Here is a 24,550-nt window from a genome sequence, read left to right as displayed (position 1 = left end):
ATTCTATGAAATACCAAAATAATTTAGAATATAAAATATTAGATATTTTGCAAAATATTTAAATTTTATTATTAATTTTATACATAAAAAGATTGTTTGATTAAAAAAAAAATATTCTATTTACGTAGAAATAAAAATTCTTTCAAACCTTGAAAGTGACTCCATCTAGAATAAAGTTATATTGACCATAAGATGATATTACTCGAAACAAGGTAAATGTACTTTCTTCCTTTAGCAATCAATAATTTTAAAGATGAATAAAAATGGAGTTTATTTTATTTTATTTTACGTATTTCCATAAAATTTATATATTTATGTGCATATATTAAATATCAATTAAATATGCTTGTTAAACATTTCAGAAAATTCCTGCTGCTTTGTTATATTTTGTTTATACTATGCGTATTATCTCTTTCGAAGAAATGAAATGTAAACAAATTAAATTGTTAAAATCGTTATTATTTAACACGTAGTGCAAAATAGATCTCTGTTAAGTTAACGAAAGATAAATTGTCCCTGTTAATAAGATACTGTTGCATTGCAATGTTTGATATCGATATTAATTTAATTTGTATTTTCTGTCTCTAAACCAAATTAAGAAAAAAACGCGCTGGGAAACCGTGAAAAAATTTTTTTATGTTTAAAGGAACGATTTTATGTCGTTCTTCCCTATCGAGCGAGCGTTTCACAGTCGAGCGGACAGCATACTGCAGAACCATCTGCTTTTACGAAGCACATTTGACCGAAAACTTTCCATCTGTGCGCAAATCAGACATCCAACAATATTAAAATTTTTATAAAATAAATGTAGTAATAGAAAATGAATGAAAATCTATATAATTTGATAACGTCAGGTAAATTTTCTCTTAAAATTAGAATAAGAATAAATGTATTTTATACCGAACTATTCAATATTCACAGTTCTAAGGATTTTAAAATAAATCTTTTTTTTAACTCTGAATTTAAATATAATCTTTACAAAAATGTGAATAAACGGTTTAATTAATAATATAAGTTTTTCAGGTTATACAAACCCTAGTAAATATCTTATTGTTTTTGCGTGAATGTAATATTACATTATAAGTGCAATATTTTACATTATATGAATTATGTCGTATATCGCATTTCTGAAATAAGTTGCATTGTCATACGCATGCAATAATAGAGTTACAAACTCACCACATTGACGAATTCCTGGAAAGTAACTGCCTCAACACGCGACTCTTTCGCCCTGGTTAAAAGTATGTCACGTTTGTTCGTCGGTATCTCTGCCTTCCATTCGGGGCTTCTCAAGGCTGTCAGAAAGTCCTCCAGCGGTATCTCTCCAAAACCCTCCGGATCGAACTGGAACAGAGGCCAATCGAAATTTAGTTCATCAAAAACAGATAAACATCAAACTTAAAGCAATGCAATTATACACACCTTGTCGAAGAGCATTCGCCATTTCTGTAATTTAATAGAAATTCATGTTAGTCATCATATTCAAAATTGATATCAAAAAGATACCTTGCATATGAACAAAGTTAATTTGTCTAGCAATATTTTAATATAAAATCATTAAAAAAAAAAAACAAGATAAAATGGACTGTTTATGATAAATGATGTGAATTAGAATAATAACAATTAATTTGACAAATAATTAGAAAATTGACAAATAACTAAATGTTTATTTCCAATCATGGCATTTAGCGATTTCAGGATAACGACTCACGTCATTAAGCAACTCCCGTCTGTACTCGGATTCGTCGATATCGACCTCCGAGGCCAGATCGGTGTGATCAGTAACGTATCCATCGTAATGCACGCTGTTTGCCTCGCTGCGTGCGTACTCCTCCTCCTCCTCGACAGCGCCGGCGATGGTCGGTATAGAAGCACCGTTTGCCAGTAGCATTACCGTGCGCGGCACGAGGTCACCGGGTGAATCTCCTCATTCCTCCCTCTTCCGCGTGCTTCCTGAAATATAAAGGGGCTACATACTAAACCGTGCCACTTTTAAAGCGATCGATTTCGCCGCATAAATACCCTCCCCCGACACTTTCTGCATTGTCATTCGAACGAGTATGTATACTTCCAGGGATAACAATTGGCTTTCAGACACGCACGCAATCTCACTTCACAATCCTGGCGAGGAAATGTCAAGCGTAGTCGAATTATTTTTTTATTAAATGCATTACATTAAGCTGGCATGGAATATTTTTGCATTTATAGAATTCATTAACTTATTTTCATGCACAAATCAGATAATCGTGACGTTTAAAAGCGATGAAGAAATGTATAATTTTTATACATTTCTCTTTTAAAAAATGCACAGATAGAAGATGAATATGCGACGGATCCCTGCTTAACGAATCTTCTGGATCAACTTTGGAGGGAGTAAGTAATGTAATCGTTCACGTACGTGGATTGCTGAAGCGAGAAGGTATTCGGCAGACTAATGGAAATGATGGAAATAAGGGTGCAAAGGGGATATTGATCGTCCTTGCACTCCTTAAAGGCACGATAGAGCAGTGCCCTTGAAACTAGCTTACCGTTATAAAGCGGCGCAACGTGACGATATAGCACGTAACGTACAGCAGCGGTGCCGTTTCCATGGCAATGCATCGATGGGTCTGGGAACGTGCCAACCTTCGCGCGTGCACAGTGTACATGGGACGCATGCCACAACATTAAAACACAGATCGCAATCGCACTTATCCAAAATATCTTATGTTAAGCAACGACTTTGCAAGAAGCAACTCTCGTTTGCCTTCATCAAGCATTTAGCATGAAAATTAATCGCACAATTCTAGAATAATTCTTAGAATGATTTTCTTTAATGTTAGTATAAAAAAATAGTGTTCTGGATCTTCTCCAAAAAGGATCTCTGAAGATTCTAGAATTCCTAACATTAAAAAATATAAAAAGTAAAGTGCCAATTAAAAATAAAAAGTCTGAAAGTATATATGAAGTTTTAAATTTTCGTTTTCATCATGCACTGATAACTTTTTTATATGAATTCAGGTCGAGGTAACATTCGATGGAATAATTGAAGAACTATTCAGAGCTTTCAACAAGACATCAGATTTCCATTAAATTAATTAGTTAAATTAATTGATATTATCAAATATCATATTGCAAAAGCGTAAAATTATACTTAATTTGAATGACAAGATATAAATTGATCAGATTACAAATTATCCGATTGCAAATTGCATATATTACATAATTAGCATATTAAAATAAGATGTAGAAAATTAAATTAGTTCACAATAGCAATATGATAAGAAAATGATGGAAGTCATTTATTTGCATTACGCAATATCTTCATTTGTGATATCTCTTGTTTGAAAATAATTTCTATTTAAAATCAATATAATTATAGAAAATAATTCCCGTTTATATAAATAATTATACAGTCGGACGTTCTATATAATCTAGTGATTTGTAAAACACTGCAGAGTTCAATAGTCACAAAACCATAACCATAGTGCATCCCAAGCAGTCCAAACATCCCGATTCTTTCTGTCTTTATTTCCCCCCTTCTCTCTCTCTCTCTCTCTCTCTCTATTTCACCCTATCATGCACTCTTCTTTCGATGCCACGCAAGCCACCCTCTATTTCGGGCGAACGTCAACGCGTGAGTTACCCCACGACGTCGTCTCGACCCCCGCAAAACCACCCGCATCCCCAACACACGCCCTCTTCTCCCCTTATCTAGTTCTCTTCGTGCCTCGACGATGTCTCGTAGATGTGTTGCACAAAACTCGAGGGTTGTTCGAGACAACCGCTAGGTCATCAACCTTGATTTCACGAAGCAGTAGCTTGGAAAAAAAGGTCCATATTGACGGTTTACAATGTGATACCGAGTTTCGAGAGAAAAAACAGATTGGTTTGTTAAAAATGAAATTTCACGAAAAATAAGTGAATTTTTTTCGTTAGTCAAGAAGAAATCTCGAAGATATACTAGAATACTTTCAACATGAAATCTGACTTTTTTTTCATTGGTTATTTAATTGGAATGGAACATGGAACAGAATAATTAACAGAATAATATGAACAGAATAATATTTTATAAATGGAAAATCTCTGTAAAATCAACGATTCACAGGCAGTTTTTTAATTAGTCTAAAATGTTTCCGTCTAGATCATTATTCCACTTGAAATGCAGGGATATCTTGACTCGTTCCCCTTACGATGCAGACATATCTCTTTACGGCTCACCCTACCGTGGAGTTGCATTACCGTCCAACGTTGATCCGTGACGCTTGTAAGATTTGTACGACGCGTCAAAAGTCAGTCTCGGATATGAGATGTGACGTGGGAAGTAGTCTTGCCATGTTACTGAATGTAACTGATCCACGTACAGGTCTATATGTACTAGAATCCATATAAGTGCACGTCTGTATTCCACGTGGCAGAATATATTCGGCACCGTATTTTAATGTGAAAGTATGAGCATACAGAAAAATAAAATAATTTTCTTTGTTAAAATTCATTTCAAATTAAATGAGCGCATTTTTCTTCTAAAACAAGACACTCGTTTTCAGAAATATCGATATTATACATATTTTCTTGTTTAATTATAATTCCTTCTTTTAGAACCATCCATGAGTATTTTCTTCAAAGAAGCTATACGATTTGCGGATTATATCCGTGGCTTGATACATTGTTAAATGCCAACGTTTCGTGAACATTGCAATTCACTCATTAGAGCGAGAAGCAACGTAATATTGCATCTCTCGCTCTGATGTAATCTGCAATTTTCACGAAACGTTGGCACTTAACAATGTATCAAGCCATGGAGATAACCCGCAAACCGCGTAGCTTCTTTGAAATATTTGTTCAGTTTATATAGTGTTGTGAAAAGTGTTCCGCAAAACAATATAATACATTCGAATTTTCACTCGTATTAAAGAATGCCGAAGTTTATTAAAATACTTTTGAATGAACTTGCCAGTTTTAGTCATAAAGAATCCAGCTGTGATCTAGATATTGATTGTATAACTTTTTCACAGAACGGAAAAATGAATATTTTTATGTATGTATATATGTACATATACATAAATACATAAAAAAAAGTTCACTTTTTACGTTTCCATCTAGAAAAAATTACAAAATCCCACCCTGAGTAAAATGTCATCAAATCATTTCGTTTTATGAAGTGCTTCAGCTGTATCTGTGATAAACAACAGCAAGTACATAGTAGAGTTAAAAGATACGCAAATTTTATCGCAGATATGTATAAGAGAAAGACAGAGTAAATTTTCAGTCAAGAGATTCTTGTTTATTATTTCGTATAAAGTACCATCATTATTAAATGTAGGTATTCAAAACGATTAATGACTAAAAAAAAATGTTATAAGAAATTGCAAAAAATTAATTCAAATTTTTTATTTACTTTTACAAACTATTTGAATTCTAATCTTATCAATTGTTAATCGTGCTGTAATCACTTAAAAATTAACAATGCTTTCTATTTACAACGGCTTTTTTCTAGATCTCGCATCAATGCTGGCGTAATTTTTGTAATAAATTGATATAATTCCGATTATTTATGTCTCGATAAGAAAATTTATTTCATGCATACTCATATGATACACATTATATGTGTATTCCTATCGTAAATGATAAGTGTCAAAATGACTTCTACATGTCAATGCTAATAACGAAGTCAAAAGCTATTAAAATTATATTGCAGTTTCGAACATTGTTTACTTAACATTTAAAATGTTCACAATTGCTATGGTAAAAATTTTTATATAAATTTTAGAATTTTTTAGAGTTTCTGAATAATATTATAATTCTTTAGAAATTTGCTTAGATTTTTTAAATTGGAATACTTTTTAGAAGTATTGAGAAAGTTTACACATATAATTTTTCTAGAATTCTTTATATGTATATACTATGAATTCATTATTAAAATACATTATTTTTAGATTTATAAAATTTCTCACTTTGATGGAATCTTATAAAATCTGAAAAAGTTTAACGTTTTTCAGAAATTACACAGAATAAGAAATCTTAGAAATTTTAGAGCATCTCACTCTATAATTTTTTTAGTAAATCTCACTTTGAAGACTGAAGCTTGTTTATTTCAAGACTGACTCAATTTTCACTCTTTATAGAAAAGCCACTCCAAAGAATTTAGAGAGTAGAATTCACATATATATGGAAAATTCTAAGAAACGATATGTAAACTTTTTCAGAATATTTATTTCTGAAAATTATTTTTTAAAATGCGCATAATAATTCAAAAGAAAATTTTTCACCTTAGCGCATCCAAGTTAATTACCTATTCGAGTGTTTTACCTTTCGCAAGATCGGCAAAGGTCGTCCGCCGCTGATGACGAGATAATCCAGAAGCGAACAGGTGCGACAAGGTACATCCTCGAGCGCAGCATCATAACCTCGCATCTCGCTGGCGGCGCATTTCGAAGTTGTGTGCGGCTGCGAGCTAGTACGACGAGCGAAGTCCACGATTGCGCGTTCACGAACGCAATTCACAAACACATTCAACGCCAGGCAATCCCGGAATGTGGAATCGCGTGATTCCGACGACGCAGACGATGCAGACGATGCAATAGACACGCGAAAATCGCATCAAAATCCATAAAAAATAAACGTCGCCGCGGACGGACTGCCGGCCGGCACGCGACAGATTCGGTTCGTCGGCTGGGAATCACGTGACACGTTCAAGATGCTCCCGCCGGCGATCACGTGATATTAAAAATTGAAACGTAAATTGAATTAGGCTAACTTCTCGTCTCTTGATTTCTTCATGATACTCTGATTTTTACGAAGATATTTCTGTGCACAGCGTTTACCGCTGCAGCATTTTATTTTCGAAATAAGAATATAGACGATCGATAACGGGAACTATTTTGGCTGTCGCTAAAATTAACGAGCCACAAATAAGTATTCACCTCGATTGCATTCACGTCGTTGTGCGTGGAACTGTAAGTCTTTATGCTGCACTTTTTGAACCTTCGATTTTTCTTTTTTCAACGGCCGAATATATATTTATCCCACTTTAGGTACAAACATCTTTTCGTGATTTTAAACAACGCGAGCAGATCTTGCGTATCCTCGAGTAGCAGTCACGTGGCTGTAGCATCATCCGGTATGTACATACAATTTCAAATCACGCGTGGAACCCGCGACGACGCAGTTGGGATGACAAACACGCGGCGCGTATCTCAAGCAGATTCAGTTCGGTGCCGGCGTTTTTCGTCGCGTAAAACCTCGGAGTGAGGCTCTTGCGAGAGAGAGAGAGTGAAATTAGTAATTCCTTCACATACACATACACACACACACACACACGCGCGCGCGCGCGCATACACACACGATCCGTATCGGCTCGCTTGAACGCGACATGCGGGACTGCGGCACGCGGCGGACACGCGCGTTCGCGCGATCGATAATACAGGTTGCCGCGCGTCGCGACGCGGCGCCGATCGCGTCCGGTTACGGTCGAGCGCGCACGAAGGAGAAGGGGATGGGATGGGGGAGGAAGGGGGAGGGGGAGATCGCACCTGTACACGTGACGGCGCGAAAAACGGCGTGCTGTTTCTCGGAAATGAAATCGGAGCGGAACCGAAGCTTGTGCCGCGACGGAGGGCCTGATTTTTTTTATAGCCGCGCGAACACGACGACGCCGTCCGACACAGTCGGCGGAAAACGCGTGACGCGACTGACTGCAAGTCTTGCCACCCTCGCCGATTCATCCCCAGCGTCTCTCCCCCCTGCTATCTACCGACGCCCCCTTCGGATTCATTTCGCCAACGTAGTTCGTCGGTCCGTCCGACCCCATGCCGACGATTCGAACGTGCACGCGCGCCCGGCGTCGTTACGCTCGCCGACGCGACGCTAATTAATGGACCCCTAGCGATGCGCTTTCGCCGTAATTGCGGAGATCCGACATGTTGAGAGATCGAAGTGTAGAATAATTCAAATATATATTTATATTTGTTTATATAATATGAATATCATTAATATTGTAATAAATGTTTAAATATTTTTAATTTTATATTAATATTTCAAATATTAAATAATTATTTAAATTTCTAAAACTTGTACTATATATTTGCAACTCTTAAATTGTAATTATACGTTACTCTACAATGTTACCTCTTCCTACATCATATTTCTGCAACCAAAATACGACTTTTGTTACGTTATTTACTTCACTAATACAACTGTAGCTGTATGAACGATATATTTTCTTAGGACAATCGAAAATTTTGTCGCAGTATTCTTGTTAAAGTAACGCAATAAAATATATGTTTAAAATAATAATTAGTAGATAAATAAATTTAGTTGAATATTTCTAATCTTTTACTTCATTTCTACTTTGTTTTAAATTTGTCTTATTTATTACTAAAAATATATATCTTTTTACCACGTATTCCTGAATAAAGATATTTGTACAGTATAGATATGATTTTAATTTGAAACTTATTTATTTATTTATGATTGTTCAGATGATTATTCAATTTCATATTTTTACAAGTTATCTAAAAATTTACCTTCTAACAACCATTACCACACTTATTTAAAATTTCAAATTTCCTTCAATAACAAATCTAATTTTTCTTTAGAAGAATACTTATATGAGATTAGTATTAGTCCTGATCAATTTGAAGTGTAATCATCTTTAAAAGTATTTCATGATTAATGCAGGTTTATTAATCTTATTGACATGTACATTCCGAACGAGGTTAAATTATTTTTAAATTATTTTTGGAATGCTTTCCTAATGAAAATAAAAATTAGAAAGTAAGTTGAATATAATGAGAAAAACAGAAGCGTGTGTAAGCCGTAAATGAAAATTCTAGGAGGCGAAAATTGGAACATCAAGATGTAAAAGAAGCGGAAATGCTTCTTTTACATTTCATTGTTTCAATTTTCTGTTACTCTCCCATTTCATCCGACTTACGCTCCGATTTTTATTTTCATCAGAATTCTAACTATTCTAACATAAACAAAACACCATAACGGTTCATTAAACACGTAGAAAAAAATATAAATTTCAAGAACAAATAATTAATTACGTTAGGAACCAATCCATCCCTATAATTCAAAAAATGTTTCATATATTTTTCCCTGTGTCTATCTCTCGGTTTCTTTCCCTTCGGTTCCTCTTTGACACTCTTCGCGAGGTTGGCTCGTACGGCTTGTCTCTCGATTTTTGACAATGATTTCTACGATTTAACTTAGCCAACGTTGCTTTTTGCGTGTTTTGATCCTTGAATCGTGTGTATTACATTGGGAAGCACTGTGTGTAATAGAGACGATCCTAGGATTATCGGAGAGAGAAAGAGAGCGAAATTTTATTACATCATCACAGTCACATGTATGGCCAGGTCAGGTTAGGTTGACGCCCCGTCGTGCTGTGCGGCGATGCTGCTGCTACTGTCACCGCAACGCGGAGATGGCGTTTAGGTTAGGTTTACATCGGCATTGTCAAACACATCAACGGGACCGACACATGCCACGTCTTTGATACAACGTGTAGCGAGGTTGAAGAACGGCAGGGCGATCATGACCACGTCTTATCTGCGTGACTGGCGACAGACGTTGCGTGTTCCGTACGTCTATCGGATGGCGAACAGCACGTTTCGCATCCAAGGTCCGTTCGTGGCGTTGATTCTTCTGGTTCTGAGCGTGCCGACTTTCTTCCTCGTGTATCCGCTGCTGCACGGCTTCATATGCTCGCCACCGAGCCAGACCTTGGCACAATGTCGTTACTACAAGTACAACCGAACGTACCCTACCTCGATGCCCATCAAAACCTCCAAGGGCCTTACCTACAAGATAGCGATAGTGAGCGACCTCGATCACGACTCCAAGCTCCTGGACAAGAAAGATACATGGCACAGCCTTATGAAAACCGGCAGTCTCTATTGGAATCCTAACAGCAATTTTCTGTCTGTTATATGGGATGACAAAATTATCATACTGTCCTCGTCGTTGTCTATGAAAGGACGCGGAATGGAGCTGTCGGAGTTAGTGACTTTTGACGGCCGTCTGCTGTCCTTCGATGATCGTACAGGGATGATATATTTCATCGAAGGCGATCAAGCCTATCCTTGGGTTATTTTGATGGATGGCAATGGTAAAAATCACAAAGGTAGGTTGCTTAAACTATTATTGAATTCAGTCACTCGTACACTAAGTATACATCAGCTTGTTTCATGTAAAGTATCTAAATGCAGTGATACAATAACTTTTGTTTGTTTCTATTAGTAGAAGATTAACTTTAATCTTGGTTCCACTTACTCTTCATTTTTTTTTTAATTCTTAGAAAAATATAGTTAAAGAATTAGGTAAATCAAGATTAAAATTAAACTGCATTGATAGAAATGTATATTTGACAATGAAATAATACATGTATGTTCTTTTAAATAATGTGACAGTGTCATTATTGGCATTTAATTGTTTAAAATATTCATATACTTTTATACTTAACTTTAATTTCATACACAGCAGCTTATAGTATGCATTAATCTAGTGTAATGCAAAGTGATTGAATTTGTTATACGATTTGATATTGTCATTGTTTCTGGAAATTGCAAGACACATTAAACATAAATTAACAGTAACATGACATTAATATTGTAATTTTCATCAACAATATAATTGTAATATAACATTGTAACAATTATATTGTTGAGTAAAAAGAAAATTATAACATTGATGTAATGTTACTTTATTGAGGATGTTTTTCTTACTAAACTTTTATTTACATGCAGGCTTTAAATCCGAATGGGCAACTATCAAAGATGAACAATTATATATTGGCAGTATGGGAAAGGAATGGACCACACCGTCCGGTGAATTTGAACATAATAATCCATTATGGGTTAAAGTAGTGTCACCACGTGGCGAAACGCATTCTCTCAATTGGATTTCTTACTACAAACGATTAAGGCAAGCGATTAACATCGAATATCCAGGTATGCTGATACTTATAATTTGTGAATGCACGAATTAATTTATCATACGTATACTTTGTATAGGTTACATGATACATGAATCTGGAACTTGGAGTGATATACATAAGAGCTGGTTCTTCTTGCCTAGAAGATGTTCCTATGAACGTTACAATGAAACACGGGATGAAACAATGAGCTGCAATGTCATGTTGACTGCAGACGAAAACTTCGTTGATATTAAAGTGCGTTTTTAATTACATCAAATATTATTTTGATAAATAGTAATAATTATATGAAATTCATTATAGGTTACTTATATCGGAAATCTAATTCCAATCAGAGGTTTTTCGAGTTTCAAGTTTCTTCCTGGCTCGCAAGACTCTATCATAATAGCTTTAAAGACTGAGGAATATCAAGGACGGACCGCTACATATATCATGGCTTTTACGATAGAAGGAACGATAATAATGCCCGAAAGTAAAATAATGGATAAAAAATTTGAAGGACTGGAATTTATATGACCCTTAGGGGTAGTTGTTAATTATTTAATAAACATTGTAAATAAATGTACAGAATATATAGTCTTAAGTTTCTACAGCGAGATAAAATTATAAAAAAGTTAAAACTGTTTTTTTGAATGACCATTACTGCTACATTTGGAACTTCAGAATACAAATTTTATTCTCATTGACATTAAATACCGGATAACAATTATAAATACATGTACGACTCTATGTACTGATATTATATAATTCTATTGTTTCGTATATAAATTTGCGATTGTGTTAAAAAATACGGAAATATATGAGATTATTTATATTATGTGTTTTTATTGTGTCATCAATAATGCTTTAAAAAATTATAATTTAAGCATATATAAATATTAGAAACAGCAAAACCGCGTGAAAAGATTCTGATGTCTCAGATTTTTTGTTTTTACGTCCTTCGAACTTTTTACGTTTTCACATGACAAATTTTTTTCTTTCTCTTATTTTTCTCATTGTGCTTATCGCGCGCGCTCAGAGTTACAATATGCACTTCTATGCCAAAATCAATAATACAAGTATATCTCCAGTCTGGAGGTGGTGGCAGCAGCACTGCGTTTCTTCAGCAGAGTTTAGTCAACCCGATGCACGGCAAGGATACGGTTCGAAGCTTGAGAATGTGCTGGAATTCGCGTGCATTTGTTACACAATGTTCGTTCACAGTTTTTCGAAAAGTGACACTACTCCGGTAGTATGTCGGTGTCGGATAATTATCGAAATTTTGTAAGAAACGGAAGCGGCATTGAGATTTTGCATCGTTAAATGATCTTTCCTGCAATCAGTATTTGCATTTTACATCCAGATAAAACTCGCACAATAAAACTCGGTTCTTATATCAAAGATCTCGAGGAACAGCACACTCAGCGAAAAATTCCAACTGTTCATTGCTCCGTACATAAATTAATTTTAAAACAATTCAGAAAAGAGAAATAAATGCATCAATAGAGATTGAATGATTATATATGACGACAGATCTTATATAACAACTGCATAAGCGACTTGATTACTTAATCAGATCAAACACCTGCATTTAATCGAGACAAGCGCATTGTATGCGAATGGTAGGTTCGTCCTAGTGGCTCAATTTGCTGCGTTACGTTGGAAAATCAAAATTCCGGGATAAGCAAAATTAGATTTTAAATATGAAACGATTTTAAATATATGTCAAAAATAGCTCTTCCTGCTTTGCGGCTTATTTCTCCAAGGAGAAAATGCGGTAAGGATGCATCGCACATCGATCAGTGATGACCGCAACGCGGCACTCTCGTGATGTAAATGTACAGGATACATTTCCGCGTACCATGTATATATATTTTTCCGACCGTTGAACTTGTCTTTTGAAACAGCAATAAATCAACAATCATCAGTATGTTCGCACGAATAAGTGACCTTGATGTAAACTATCGACTGACAATCCCGCATAGTGGAAAGATGCTTTCCATTTGACGAACACGTAGCCGACAGTCTTGAGAGAAAGATTTTATTCGAGTAGCTTTTTGAAGTTTTTTTCACGGGAATAACACAGCTATGGCGGAAGACGCGGTGAAGGACTGGAAAATCGCCAGGACCGGCATCTCTCTGCTGCTGAATAACAAAACTGAGGAAGCCGAAACTCTGTTTACCGAGCATCCTCATAGCTTCCATGTCAAAGCAGGCCGTTGTTTTGTTCTCTTCATGGTACGTAATCGCGTGATGAGCCATATCGATTCCACTGCATTCTGACGAAGTACGTTTAACTCTCAAGGCCGCGAAAGAATGTTGTTACATTAATAGGTTTTAATAATAAACTGCGAGCATTACGTTCGTGCATTGAAAAATATAAAATCGATACCGATTGATTCCATCCCGGACCAGACGAATCAAGTAAAATTGATAATCTACAATTCCGTTACGGTATAATAAAATCATGAGACAATGAGCGCGCTTTGCTTTGATAATCTTTATAACAAATACATGATGCACACTTTGAATATTTTAGCGTCTATAGTTGATAGTAATTTTTAATGCATTTGATGAATTGTGTAGAATGCTCTGATGACTTTCGAAGAGGACAAGTTTCAGCAAGCCACATTATTACTTAAAGATATGGAACGGGAATGTGCGGGCGATATAGGATGGCTGAAGTCTGTAAAAAGTAAAGTGTTTAGAGCCGAAGAAACTGATGTAAGTTTTCTCACAGCAGGATTATTAATATAATATTATTAATATAATATTTTATTGTTTATGCTTGTGCCAATCAAAGTATCCTCTTTCTATACATACATATTAATTATGCGACAAATATTAAATGTGTTGCAAATCCGAAAGTAATCGACGCGTTATAGTCATACATATATTTGAAGTAAATATATTTAAAATAAGTTACATATAGAATTATTATTCCAACGGCTAACCAGTTTTTACTAGTTGATTTATTCATATACGATTCTAACTTATTATAATTTTATTTAGTTCTAATTTTCTAATTTACATCTGGCATCAGAGATGCAAGCATGATCTTGGCGTAATAATAAGAAATTATCGATCGTAATAATAAGAAAATTTAATAATATATAAAATTTATATAAAATATAATCCTTGTATCCAGTAAACATCAACTAACATTAACATATAATTGTTAGTTATAACACATTATGTTACAATTATGTTAGTAGGAAATTGTAATTAATACTTGTGTTAATGTTAATTAGTGTTTGCTGGATATAGTATCGAGACTTCAACTTAAATCAGCATTATGCCATTCGATAAGTTTTGATTATACATTGATACAACGATCAGGCGTCATAATATAAAATGCTTATAATCATGTTAGTAAACTCACGAAACGATTAGATTAATAAAAAAAAAAAGAAATAATTATGAAATTAATTTCAGAAGGACTATGTGAATAAATTAGAGCGTCAAATAGTTCTGGCAGATACGCAGGTATTCTCGGCTGTGTCATTGTTTCTTCAACAAGAGTTAACTGGATACGTTCGTGGCTGCTGGATGCTTCGTAAAGCTTGGCGTGTTTATCAACACGCGTACACTCAAATCTTGCAATTATATCGTCGCACCTTCGGTACAAATCCGACCGGTGCGTTTACACTGATAAGATTTATAAAATTAGAAAAATCAGCAAATTACAATTTCGATCGTAGCAACTTTGTGAGATTTGTAAATTAACGATATTTAATCATAACAGCTATAGTTTTATTAAATGAAATCTAAAGAATTAATAAGAATTCAATGAATAATTCTTATACGATTGTTGTTTTTTTTTATCATTTTTATATATAAATTAATGGAGCGCTTTTAACAGACATATTCCATAAATATATTCAACGCTTTTACAGGATTCAGCCCATGTTGCATCAATCCGAGCAACGGGTCATCTCTGCAGAGTCCGCAGAGTCCGGAATCTTCGGAATGGTCAATACCATCCTGCAACGGTTACACGAACAACGTGACGCCCGTGTCGTCACCATCAGGTCTGCGAAGCTCTCTATCAATGTTCTTCTCGCTCACTGGCATCACGTCTGAACAACAGACACCGTAATTGTTGTTTCTTCTTACTCAAAAATTCTCGTCTCCTTTCGTCCTTGCCTTTGCCCATCATCCTCTCCTCTCACAAGAGAAAGGCATTGCATGTTGGCACCTATCGACACATTTCACGGAATGCTCGATTGGATTTCCGATCACGTCGACATGATTTGTAATTTTGATAAACACACACTGCTTCATACATTCGCTTCGCGAAAGTGAAATTTGTAGTTGGCTTTGATCACTTTGCTTCTCTTCCTCCCTCGCTCACACGGTCTATGCTCGCGTAGGTCGTGCTTAAAAATAATAATTAAGCAGAATATATTTCGCAGCTTTGTGGAACCTTCGGAGGTAACACGTTTAATGTCGGCCGCAAGTTTCGGTTACGGTGTATACCAACTGTGCGTGAGTCTTTTGCCACCGTCTGTGCTGAAAGTGATCCACTTCTTCGGCTTCGAGGGTAACAGACAGTCTGGTCTTGCTGCTCTTATGTATGCACGACTTGGCGAAGATATGCGCGCACCGCTCGCTACGTAAGTGTATTTTGAGTGGATTTTGAATGTTTTCCCTTATGTGTATTTTTTTACAAACTAGAATAATTGAACACTTGCATAAAATATTTAGTACCTTAAAAGCATGGTATTTAATCCTTTTCTGATATCTAATCGTTTTTTCTTTAATTGGGCGTGTACTGACTCTCGTTTATATTAACTCTGGTGGAAAAAATACTTTTACGAAAAAGTAGATAGAATACAGAAAAACTATATAGATTGAGACAAGATCTTAGAAATTCTTAATTTGTCATGGATATTCGTAGTGGGACGTAGAATGGCGTTGCTTGATTTCTACACGGAGAGAATTTTGTTTTAAAATTTATCCCGAAAATATGGTAGCTGTGGTACAATATAATACTTTAAAGATTTTTATCATGCACTTCAGTAAAATTAATCAAATTTATTTTGCTTTATTGTAGTTTTATTAATGAATGAAAAAGATTTACATTAAAATTCTCGGAAATACAATCTTGTCTCACAACTATCATATTTTCAAGGTAAACTTTAAGAGAAAATTCTCTCCTTGTAGGTTTTTCAAAGAAACAACGCCACACAACGTCCCATTACGAATATATATGAAAATCTAATAATTTCTAAGATTTTGTCTTTAATCTATGTAGTTTTTCGTAAATTTTTTCCGCCAGGGAATCTCCGTGTTTGTTATTATATATTCTGAGAAATTTTCTATACAATATGGTTAGTCAATGAGCTACTATTTTGTCGTAGATTATCTCTACTTTGGTATCATACGATTGTACGTCCGTTCTTCGCGCTGGACGGGTCCAACGTAAAAGCGGGGGTCGCAGCAGCGAAGCAGTTGATAGCTGAATGTCATGCCGAATTCCAGAATTCTGCCCTTTTTCTCTTTTTCGCTGGCAGAATGGAACGTTTAGAGGTATTAATAAATTAAATATTTAAGTACCAAATTATTTTCTACAATTTCTTTTATAATTTATATTGTACAGTTAATTCTCATTTATCCTTCAATCATATTTTAAAAATATATTATTAAGATTTGTATTTACAAACATCTAGTATTTATAGTCGATTCTTATATTTAAGATAATCTTATGATATTATGAACCAACCAGAACAACTTAATTTATATTAGCATCTTCATACATTATTTAAGACGGTCTTAAAATAAAATGGATTATAAATGCCACACTCAAATGTGTTTAAATATATTCAGTAGAAAAAAATTTATCATGCTTACAATCAATGAATTAGATTTGCTATCCAGTCGACATCAACTAAAAATAATATAACATCAATATATTTAATTTCGCACTCAGCGATATTGCGATATAAATATAATACAACATAGTAAACATGATATATAACAGTTACATTGTTGAATGAGAAATTATAATATAGATGTTTTGTTACTTTTGTAAGTTAATAAGTTAAAATTCCATAAGTTGATATCAACTGGATGAATTCTCAATTCTATATATTTCTACTTTAATATAATATTATCCATTGTTGCATGATCCAATCATTTTGCAGACAAATGTCAATGCAGCTTTAGAAGCGTTCGGTAAAGCTGTGGAAGTTGCAACTCAGAGAGAAGTCAAACTATTGTGTTTACACGAGGTAGCTTGGTGCCACGTGATACGCTTGAACTACGATGAAGCGTATCGATCTTTATTGCAGTTGCAGCAGCAGTCGAGGTGGTCCAAGGGCTTCTACGCGTACTTAGCCATGGGTAACTTATCACCCCGATGCCTGAATCAATAGACTCAGATTTTTTTTTATACTCAGATTATACCATATTACAGTTTGTTGTGGAGCGAACGGGAAGTTTGACGTTCTCCTGTCGCTGTACGGCAAGATACTTCCTTGGTTTCATGAGACGAAAAACGAATCGCAACTTGATGTTTTTATCATGCGCAGGCTGCCGAAAATCGTTGATAAGGAAACTGGACATCCTTACACAGTTCTGTATTATAAGTTGCTCGTATACGAGTCACTGTACTTGTGGAACGCTCTTCCGTCTTGTTCCACTGAATCGCTGCGAGAAATCTCTCATGGTAATAACAGATTAATTTTTAATCATTCGTTTTGTATTTTAAAATGTGTAAACGATAAAATTGCAATTTGTTAACATGGAAATCGAGAAATTGTCTGAAAAATTGAGATGCGATTATTAAATACTTTATGATAACTTGTTAATCTTTGCACAAAAAATTATTATTATCTTATTTATTATGTAACTTTATTATCAGAATGCAAGGAAAACCATTCCGAGGAGCCAATGGTGGGTTTGACTGATCTTATTGAAGGCGCAGCGTGTCTTTATCTGGGGGACACCGAAGCGGCCATTAAAAGTTTCCGAAACTGTCTGAAATGTAGGTATCCGTCCAAGGACGAGTACGACCAGCATGTCAGCGCGTTTGCGTTGTATGAATTAGGAAGTAGCCTTAATAACAATAATGTAAGTATACCGTAACTTATACATCGTCTATATTTTCGTCTATAATATTATATGTAATATTAATTTCTTACTTTGTTGTCTCATATTTTAGAATCCTAATGAAGGCAAAAATTTCTTGTCAAAAGCGCAAACTCAGTACAAAGATTATGACTTTGAAACTCGACTAAATTTGCGTATACATGCCGCCCTGAAAAATATATAGTGACGTTAAGCGTATAATATTACATCACAATGTGAGATAGTTTTAGTATCAAAAAAAAGAAAAAAAAAAAGAAATATTTGGATACTACAAAAGTAACATTTTGTATATGTTACTATTGTCCATGATCTTGTTATTTTATTTAACAATAAAGATCAACGAAGATCAGATTAAGGTGATTTGATCACCAAAGATATAACTTTGTCTTTTGATTTTTAATTTTTATTTTATTAGTATTATGCTTTATGTATAAGATATTGTTGCAAATGTAATTCTATACATGTAATTTCTAAGATGAAAGGTATTTTAAAGCAGGCGAACATTCTGTCATATATAATTTGTAATGTTATTTAAAGCGACAGATTTTATTTATAAAAAATGTACTAAATTTTGCAGTAGATCATAGCAATTTATACGAAGTGAATTACAAGTATTACGAGTGTTCTTCTATCCTGTTTAAAAAAAGATGTGTGCAATATTTGCAAATGGAATTGGATCACAATTTTTTGCATGATATTCGAAAAAATTGCTCGCTTAGAAAATCATGTATATGTACACGTTTTAACATTGTCTACAATCCTTGTACATATCTTGTACACCTACAAATAAATTACATGAAAATAGAACAAAATATATTTGAATATTTCATTAAAAGAGAATGAATCTTTTCTTTCAATCCAGAACTATTTGATATTTATTTATCGTTTTTATGTTTTTTTTTCCCTGTATATTTACATGTTTTGAATCGTGATTCATTTTTTTGCAATATATCGATTATGTAGATACAGGTGATGCCATTTGTCAATGACTGTCTAAGTTTGAATACATACTAACAAAAATATTACGAATAAAAACACATATAAAAAGCATTGCCAATATCTAACAATTTTATTTCATCAACTTAGCACGTTTTTTCTAAGAGTATTTTTTTCTGAAAGACATAATTACGTGATGAAACGACGCTAATGAGCGCGCGGAACGCCTTCTGTTGCGTTAACGCAGGAAATTGTCCGAGTGTCCCAGCAAGTTGCCATCAACGATTCTCTTGGTACCATAAACTCATCAAACCTTTCGCTTTCTGCGTCATTACGTCAATGCTCGGTACAAAATCTTTAATGAATTAACTTATGAAAAATTTCGATCGGTTTTTTTGATATCTTTATGCGATCGATTTATAAAATATAGTATAAATTTAATTTGTATGTCAAGGAATTCCGTTATTTTTAGCGATGTGCGTATCCCATCTCTGCGATAAATATTCTGCAAGTGCGTCATTAAAAATGATTAAGACAGACTTGAGAAACCTCAGATCTCATTTGGGTACTCTCTCGGTAATTATTAATTTTGTTATTACAATATTTTTCCAAAGTGAATATTTCTTACTTTAATATTGTTACACGAATTGACGCTTATTTTATTGTTTCTGCAAAAATTGCATTAGTTAGAAGTGAAGAACGTAATGGAGATGCGCGATGAGCTGAAGAGCAAGTTGAAGGAAGTAGGCAGCGTGATTCCAAAAATGTCAGAAGCCATTCTCAATCTGAGAAATGAAGTGTCTGAGGGTAAGAAAGGTGCGATGTATAAATGTTGACCGGATGCTGCACTTAGTGCAGTGGCATTTTTCTGACGTCAAATATATCGACTAAATAGAGCGATGTGTTATGCTTATTTACATCGTAAGCGTTCGCAATGAAAGCCTTTCTCTTTGTATCATTCACGCGCGTCTAATTTTATTTCATTATATTTTTATATTTTTATTTTTATTTTTTATATTTATACTTATTTATCTTTTTATTCAACAAATGATTTTTGCAAGTTTTTAACATTTCTCACAAGTATGTGTCACAACAGAAATGAGTCTGCACACGAAGAATTTGCTGAAAGTTTTATCACCGGAAACCGTTAGAAATATGGTGAAAAATGAATTACAGACGTACGACGCCGACAAAACTGGAAGAACGGATTACGCTCTTGAAAGTTCAGGTTTTATCCAATAATCTATTTTTACGTAGTTTTTTTTTTATATAGGACATGTTAATTAAAGGGCGCTCTGCTGCGACCTGCTAACAATTTCATGCGTAAGTAGGATACTTACATACAAAGGCACAAGTGGCCTTTTCATTTCTTTTTTTTAGTCTACTTAAAAATAACTTGCACTTTTTGTAACTTTTCCCAGAAACTATCATACAATTTTATTAGTTATAAAGATATGTAATACATTTTTTTTGCAATCGCAAAATTATCTTTTTCCCATAAATAGTTTCCTTGATAATTTCCATTAATAGATATTTCCTTGATCGTTTGGAATAAAAAAAGATTATAAAAGAGAGCGTAATAATCTAGATAAAGCATAGAAGCCACAATAATCAAAGAGAATTGATTCTCTCTGATAATAATATCATAAGAACGTCATTATAAGTTCATTTATAAGTGACAAAAGTGAAGTGAAGTTGCGAATGTTCTATGGTTATTATGACTACATTCTATTAGGACTATATTCTACCCAGGAATACATTTTTGACGCATCATCACATAGTCCTTTCCGCAGGCGGAGCGATTCTTTCGACACGAGATACCGAACCATACTCGACTGGTGCACCTGTGCTCAATCTATTCGGCATACCGCTTTGTCAACAGCAGAACACACCCCGGGCTATAATACAGGTTACCTGACTATATTTAATATCACTGACATTCTGATCCCAATGTATTTACCAGACCGGCGTTTTGCCGGGCGAATGCTGGGCCTTCAAGGGCAGTAGCGGCAGCGTGGTGATTCGATTACTCGGCCATGTGCACGTGTCCGGAGTTAGCCTTGAACACATCTCTTCATTGATATCCCCTACTGGGGAAACTGCTACGGCGCCAAAAGATTTTTCCGTTTGGGTGAGTTGATTATGCAACTATACATGTAATATTATATATAGTTTGTATATTGCAATATCGTAAACAAATATATCTTATTAGTATTTATCGTTATATATATATATATATATATATATATATATATATATATATAAACATACAGGTATCATATTTAGTACTTCAAACAATTACTTGTCGCATATTATAAGTATTGATTTTAGGGTTTATCAAATCTGGATGATAAGAAGCCTTTCTCATTTGGCAATTTTATATACGACAATACTGGTTCGCCGTTGCAGTACTTTGAGGTCCAGGTAGAACACAATAGACTTTTATATAGTATAATTAACATTTATCTCTGGAGTTCTCAATTGTTAACTTTTGTATTCAATTCACACGAGATAAAAAAATTGTTTATAGAATCGAGCAAAAAAAGCATACGATATAATCGAGGTGAAAGTACATTCTAATAGTGGTAATCCAGAGTATACATGTATCTACAGAATACGGGTGCACGGAACGCTTAGTGAAACGTATCAAGTACACGAAAATCATATTTTTCCTAAAATATTATCATTTCCTTACTTCAAAAGCGACATAAATAAGAAAGTTCTTTCAGAATAAGGGAAAAACTATTATTCAACGTAACAGAAAATTATTGAGCAAATAATATCGGTAAAAAAAAATATATTTTAATATATATACGATCAAATGTCACCTTTGCTATTTTTTAATACACAATTATACGATTTTAATAATTTTTTATAATGTTAAGTTCGCTCATTTTTGATGAATGATAAGTTAATTTTTATCTAACTCATTCATAGTAACAACTCGAAAATCATATTTCCTAAACTTTTGAAGTAAGAGAAGGGCAATTTATATAATAGTTTTATCAAATAAAATTCAGTAAAGGACACATTAGTAAAATGTAGCTCGAAATTTACAACGAGTTCAATAATAATAATAACAATACATTATTATCGTAACTGACAGACTCTCGTTGATTGACCGGATGTGCCGAACTAGCACCAGTTGCGATTTAATATCAAAGAATATTACCTGTGCAATATCAATTAAACGCTGCATGTAAATCAGAACAGTGGGGGTGGTTGCTCAATAAAAACAATAGGTTCAACGTAATCGTCGCACGATTTATTACATTTGTACATATTTAATTTTTTCCTTCGAACTCTCCGCTATCTCGAATCTCTCATGCGTTCTCCGTCGCACACGTACCTTACATTTTTATCGTACTCTTCGGCTTCATGTGGTGGAGCGAGGCCTAAGTTTCGCATCTCACCAGTCATCAAGCGTATACACGCAGGATATCAGGCAGACAGGAAAAGACTCTCCCTGGCGGTTCCACACCGGCCGGTTACACACCTCATTACCGTAATTAAAATAGCACGTTATATATCTGGGTGGAGAGGGGCGGGGGAGGGGGTGGGGAGGCCCAGCCAGAGGAGGGCCAGCCTTGACCCGATCTTGGTTTTCCGCTTCTCTTCGTTATCTTTAGTTTTATCATTTTTCATTAATTCGACGATTACGCACTGCCTTCTCTACGGGCGAAGAACAGACTCGAGAGGCACGCTGCGAATTTTGATACGACATTCCTCTTTCCATATCATGCGTGTATATATACGCACGATGATACAATTTTGTAACAACACTTTATTTTTTTCTTTACCCTTTTGAACCGATGTTTCTATGTATCTGTTTTTTTTTTTTTTTATACAGTACGCAACTGCCGGACTATCGATACGTGTGCAGCTGATCGGCGAACTCGCGCACGACCGTAATCGGCGCGTCTAGAGTAACTATAATTCGGAAGTCAGTCGTCTAACGCTATCGAGCTATCGAGAGCCGGTCGTGGTGCCGAAGAAACGCGAGTACATGTACGTAAACGTATGGATACGAGATTATCTATGTTCTTTCCTTAAAATAAAGCCGGATCTAGACCAAGCAAACAAACTCGAATAAACAACTTGCTTCAAGTGCTACCGTTGTTTATTCGCGTTCATTCATACTCATTTGATTGATCTGGATTCGACTTAACATGATCTGATAGCAGTTTGGAATCACTCGTTGCTTTCTGTCTATTTTTGCAATATATTTATGCTTGTGCCACGTTGTTTCCAGTTTTACCACCAGAATGGCAAAGCCAGTCACGAATTACTGTATATTCTTTTTAAATCTTACAAAGTTTGTGATCTTGTAAAAGTTTTAAGTCTTACTTTCTCTTTCACATTATGACACGAAGTATAACAGTAATTTCCAACATCTCGATCTGTGAAAGTCCATCTCTCTCGAAGTAATTAAGTATAGAAAATGTAGTATGTATAATTTATAACTTCGAGAGGCACGCTGCGAATTTCGATTACATGTGTTCAATCGCATTGTAAAATATCATTGATAGTATTCGAGAAATGAGACGTAATAGAGTTATAGTATATTTTTTAAGTATATATAATGTAATCTTTCTCGTGTTAAGAAACTATTTTTCTAGAGAGCAAATTCTCAGCCATTCTGGTGTTGAGTGCAACTCTATGGAACCACTGTGCACCGGAGTGTTTCCACCGAAGACTCAATGATGAAGTTCGACTGTTCCGATTAGCATTGGACTAGGAATTCCACTTAAGCTCAACGCAAAAACGCGACTCGAGATTTTGTTAGGCTTTTTAAATGAAACTTAATATCGACCATGCGATCGATCGGTCGACGATTACTACTAATTTTTTTTCTTTCAAGCAACGCGACGCGCCCGGCACGCCTGAATATGATTTTAGCGACTACACCTTCGACATGACAAAGGGTGGTTGGAGTCGTCGATCGCCCTTTTGCAGCTGAAAAGAAAAGAACGCGGGCACCACCACCGCACGAAGGTTCGTCAACGCTCGTAAAAGGCATAGAGTTATTTATTCTTACTTCTTTTTTTTTTGTTAGATTTACTTCGTTAAATATATTAACGACAATCGTTAAATATATTACCGCACGCGGTAGTATCAAAATAAACCACACCAAGTGTAGAGTATAGAATATTCGTAGGTGTATGTATGTACAGTATAGAGTTCCTATTTATCTCTGTTTTGTCTCTCTATTTTTACCCCACGAAAGCCACTGAAACATTGGTTTTCGTTTTATTAAAAAGTCAGCTATCATCCTTAAATTGTTGCTGTCCTTTGCTGCTGTTGTTGTTGCTGCTGCTGCTGCTGATGTTACGATTTCATTCTGATATTTGCTGTTACCGTTAGGAAATACACTACGATTAAAGTATATCACAGATGTCAACGAGAAGAACGCTCTAATGTGTGAAAAGAGTGAAGTGAAGTGAAGTGAACGAAACGAAGATAAATCACGATTCTCAAACGCCGATTGTCCAATAATCGTCACAATTGATCGATCTTTGATTCTGGTATAAAAAATTAATTGTGAAAATCAAAGTCTCTATACTTTCTATATTATTTCTGTGCTCTCATGCAAGATTAATAACAATTGTCATATCCTTTTTAAAC

The 24,550-nt window shown here is 34.7% G+C and overlaps 3 protein-coding genes across 3 annotated transcripts in view; 2 read left to right on the top strand and 1 right to left on the bottom strand.

The window, feature by feature from the left end:
• Positions 1–6,614, bottom strand: part of LOC108751673 (protein rhomboid) — a 437,528-nt gene extending 430,914 nt beyond the window's left edge. Inside the window, exons 1-4 of the mRNA XM_018491974.1 lie at positions 6,289–6,614; positions 1,712–1,953; positions 1,423–1,446; positions 1,180–1,344 (exon numbers count right to left, since the gene is read on the bottom strand). Of these exons, the coding sequence (XP_018347476.1) occupies positions 1,180–1,344; positions 1,423–1,446; positions 1,712–1,891 (369 nt within the window). The 5' untranslated portion in view covers positions 1,892–1,953; positions 6,289–6,614. The remainder of the gene's footprint in view (positions 1–1,179; positions 1,345–1,422; positions 1,447–1,711; positions 1,954–6,288) is intronic.
• A 2,727-nt stretch (positions 6,615–9,341) lies between these two features.
• Positions 9,342–11,633, top strand: LOC108751654 (soluble calcium-activated nucleotidase 1). Its single transcript, XM_018491945.1, has 4 exons — positions 9,342–10,108; positions 10,731–10,934; positions 10,998–11,155; positions 11,222–11,633. The coding sequence occupies exons 1-4, from the start codon at positions 9,520–9,522 to the stop codon at positions 11,432–11,434; spliced, it is 1,164 nt and encodes a 387-aa protein (XP_018347447.1). The 5' UTR covers positions 9,342–9,519; the 3' UTR covers positions 11,435–11,633.
• A 433-nt stretch (positions 11,634–12,066) lies between these two features.
• Positions 12,067–21,659, top strand: LOC108751774 (tetratricopeptide repeat protein 39C-like). The gene is made up of 16 exons (XM_018492176.1): positions 12,067–13,135; positions 13,484–13,621; positions 14,333–14,534; positions 14,794–14,992; positions 15,313–15,513; positions 16,261–16,429; positions 17,044–17,242; positions 17,316–17,594; positions 19,122–19,271; positions 19,398–19,501; positions 19,612–19,732; positions 20,022–20,153; positions 20,719–20,834; positions 20,889–21,056; positions 21,257–21,349; positions 21,456–21,659. The coding sequence occupies exons 1-16, from the start codon at positions 12,986–12,988 to the stop codon at positions 21,657–21,659; spliced, it is 2,625 nt and encodes an 874-aa protein (XP_018347678.1). The 5' UTR covers positions 12,067–12,985.
• The last annotated feature ends 2,891 nt before the right edge of the window (positions 21,660–24,550 follow it).

Source organism: Trachymyrmex septentrionalis, unplaced genomic scaffold (assembly GCF_001594115.1).
Source record: "Trachymyrmex septentrionalis isolate Tsep2-gDNA-1 unplaced genomic scaffold, Tsep1.0 scaffold51, whole genome shotgun sequence".
Classification (NCBI taxonomy): domain Eukaryota; kingdom Metazoa; phylum Arthropoda; class Insecta; order Hymenoptera; family Formicidae; genus Trachymyrmex; species Trachymyrmex septentrionalis.
Note: the sequence above shows the minus strand (reverse complement) of the source record. Positions and strands in the feature narration are given on the sequence as shown.

Excerpts from the sequence above, each read along its gene's own strand:
- LOC108751774 (XM_018492176.1), top strand. The coding sequence starts at position 12,986 with ATGGCGGAAGACGCGGTGAAGGACTGGAAAATCGCCAGGACCGGCATC. Across the intron at positions 14,535-14,793 it reads CTTCGGTACAAATCCGACCG|GATTCAGCCCATGTTGCATC; the intron begins GTGCGTTTACAC and ends ACGCTTTTACAG. Across the intron at positions 19,502-19,611 it reads CTCATTTGGGTACTCTCTCG|TTAGAAGTGAAGAACGTAAT; the intron begins GTAATTATTAAT and ends AAATTGCATTAG.
- LOC108751654 (XM_018491945.1), top strand. The coding sequence starts at position 9,520 with ATGACCACGTCTTATCTGCGTGACTGGCGACAGACGTTGCGTGTTCCG. Across the intron at positions 10,109-10,730 it reads CAATGGTAAAAATCACAAAG|GCTTTAAATCCGAATGGGCA; the intron begins GTAGGTTGCTTA and ends ATTTACATGCAG. Across the intron at positions 11,156-11,221 it reads AAAACTTCGTTGATATTAAA|GTTACTTATATCGGAAATCT; the intron begins GTGCGTTTTTAA and ends AATTCATTATAG.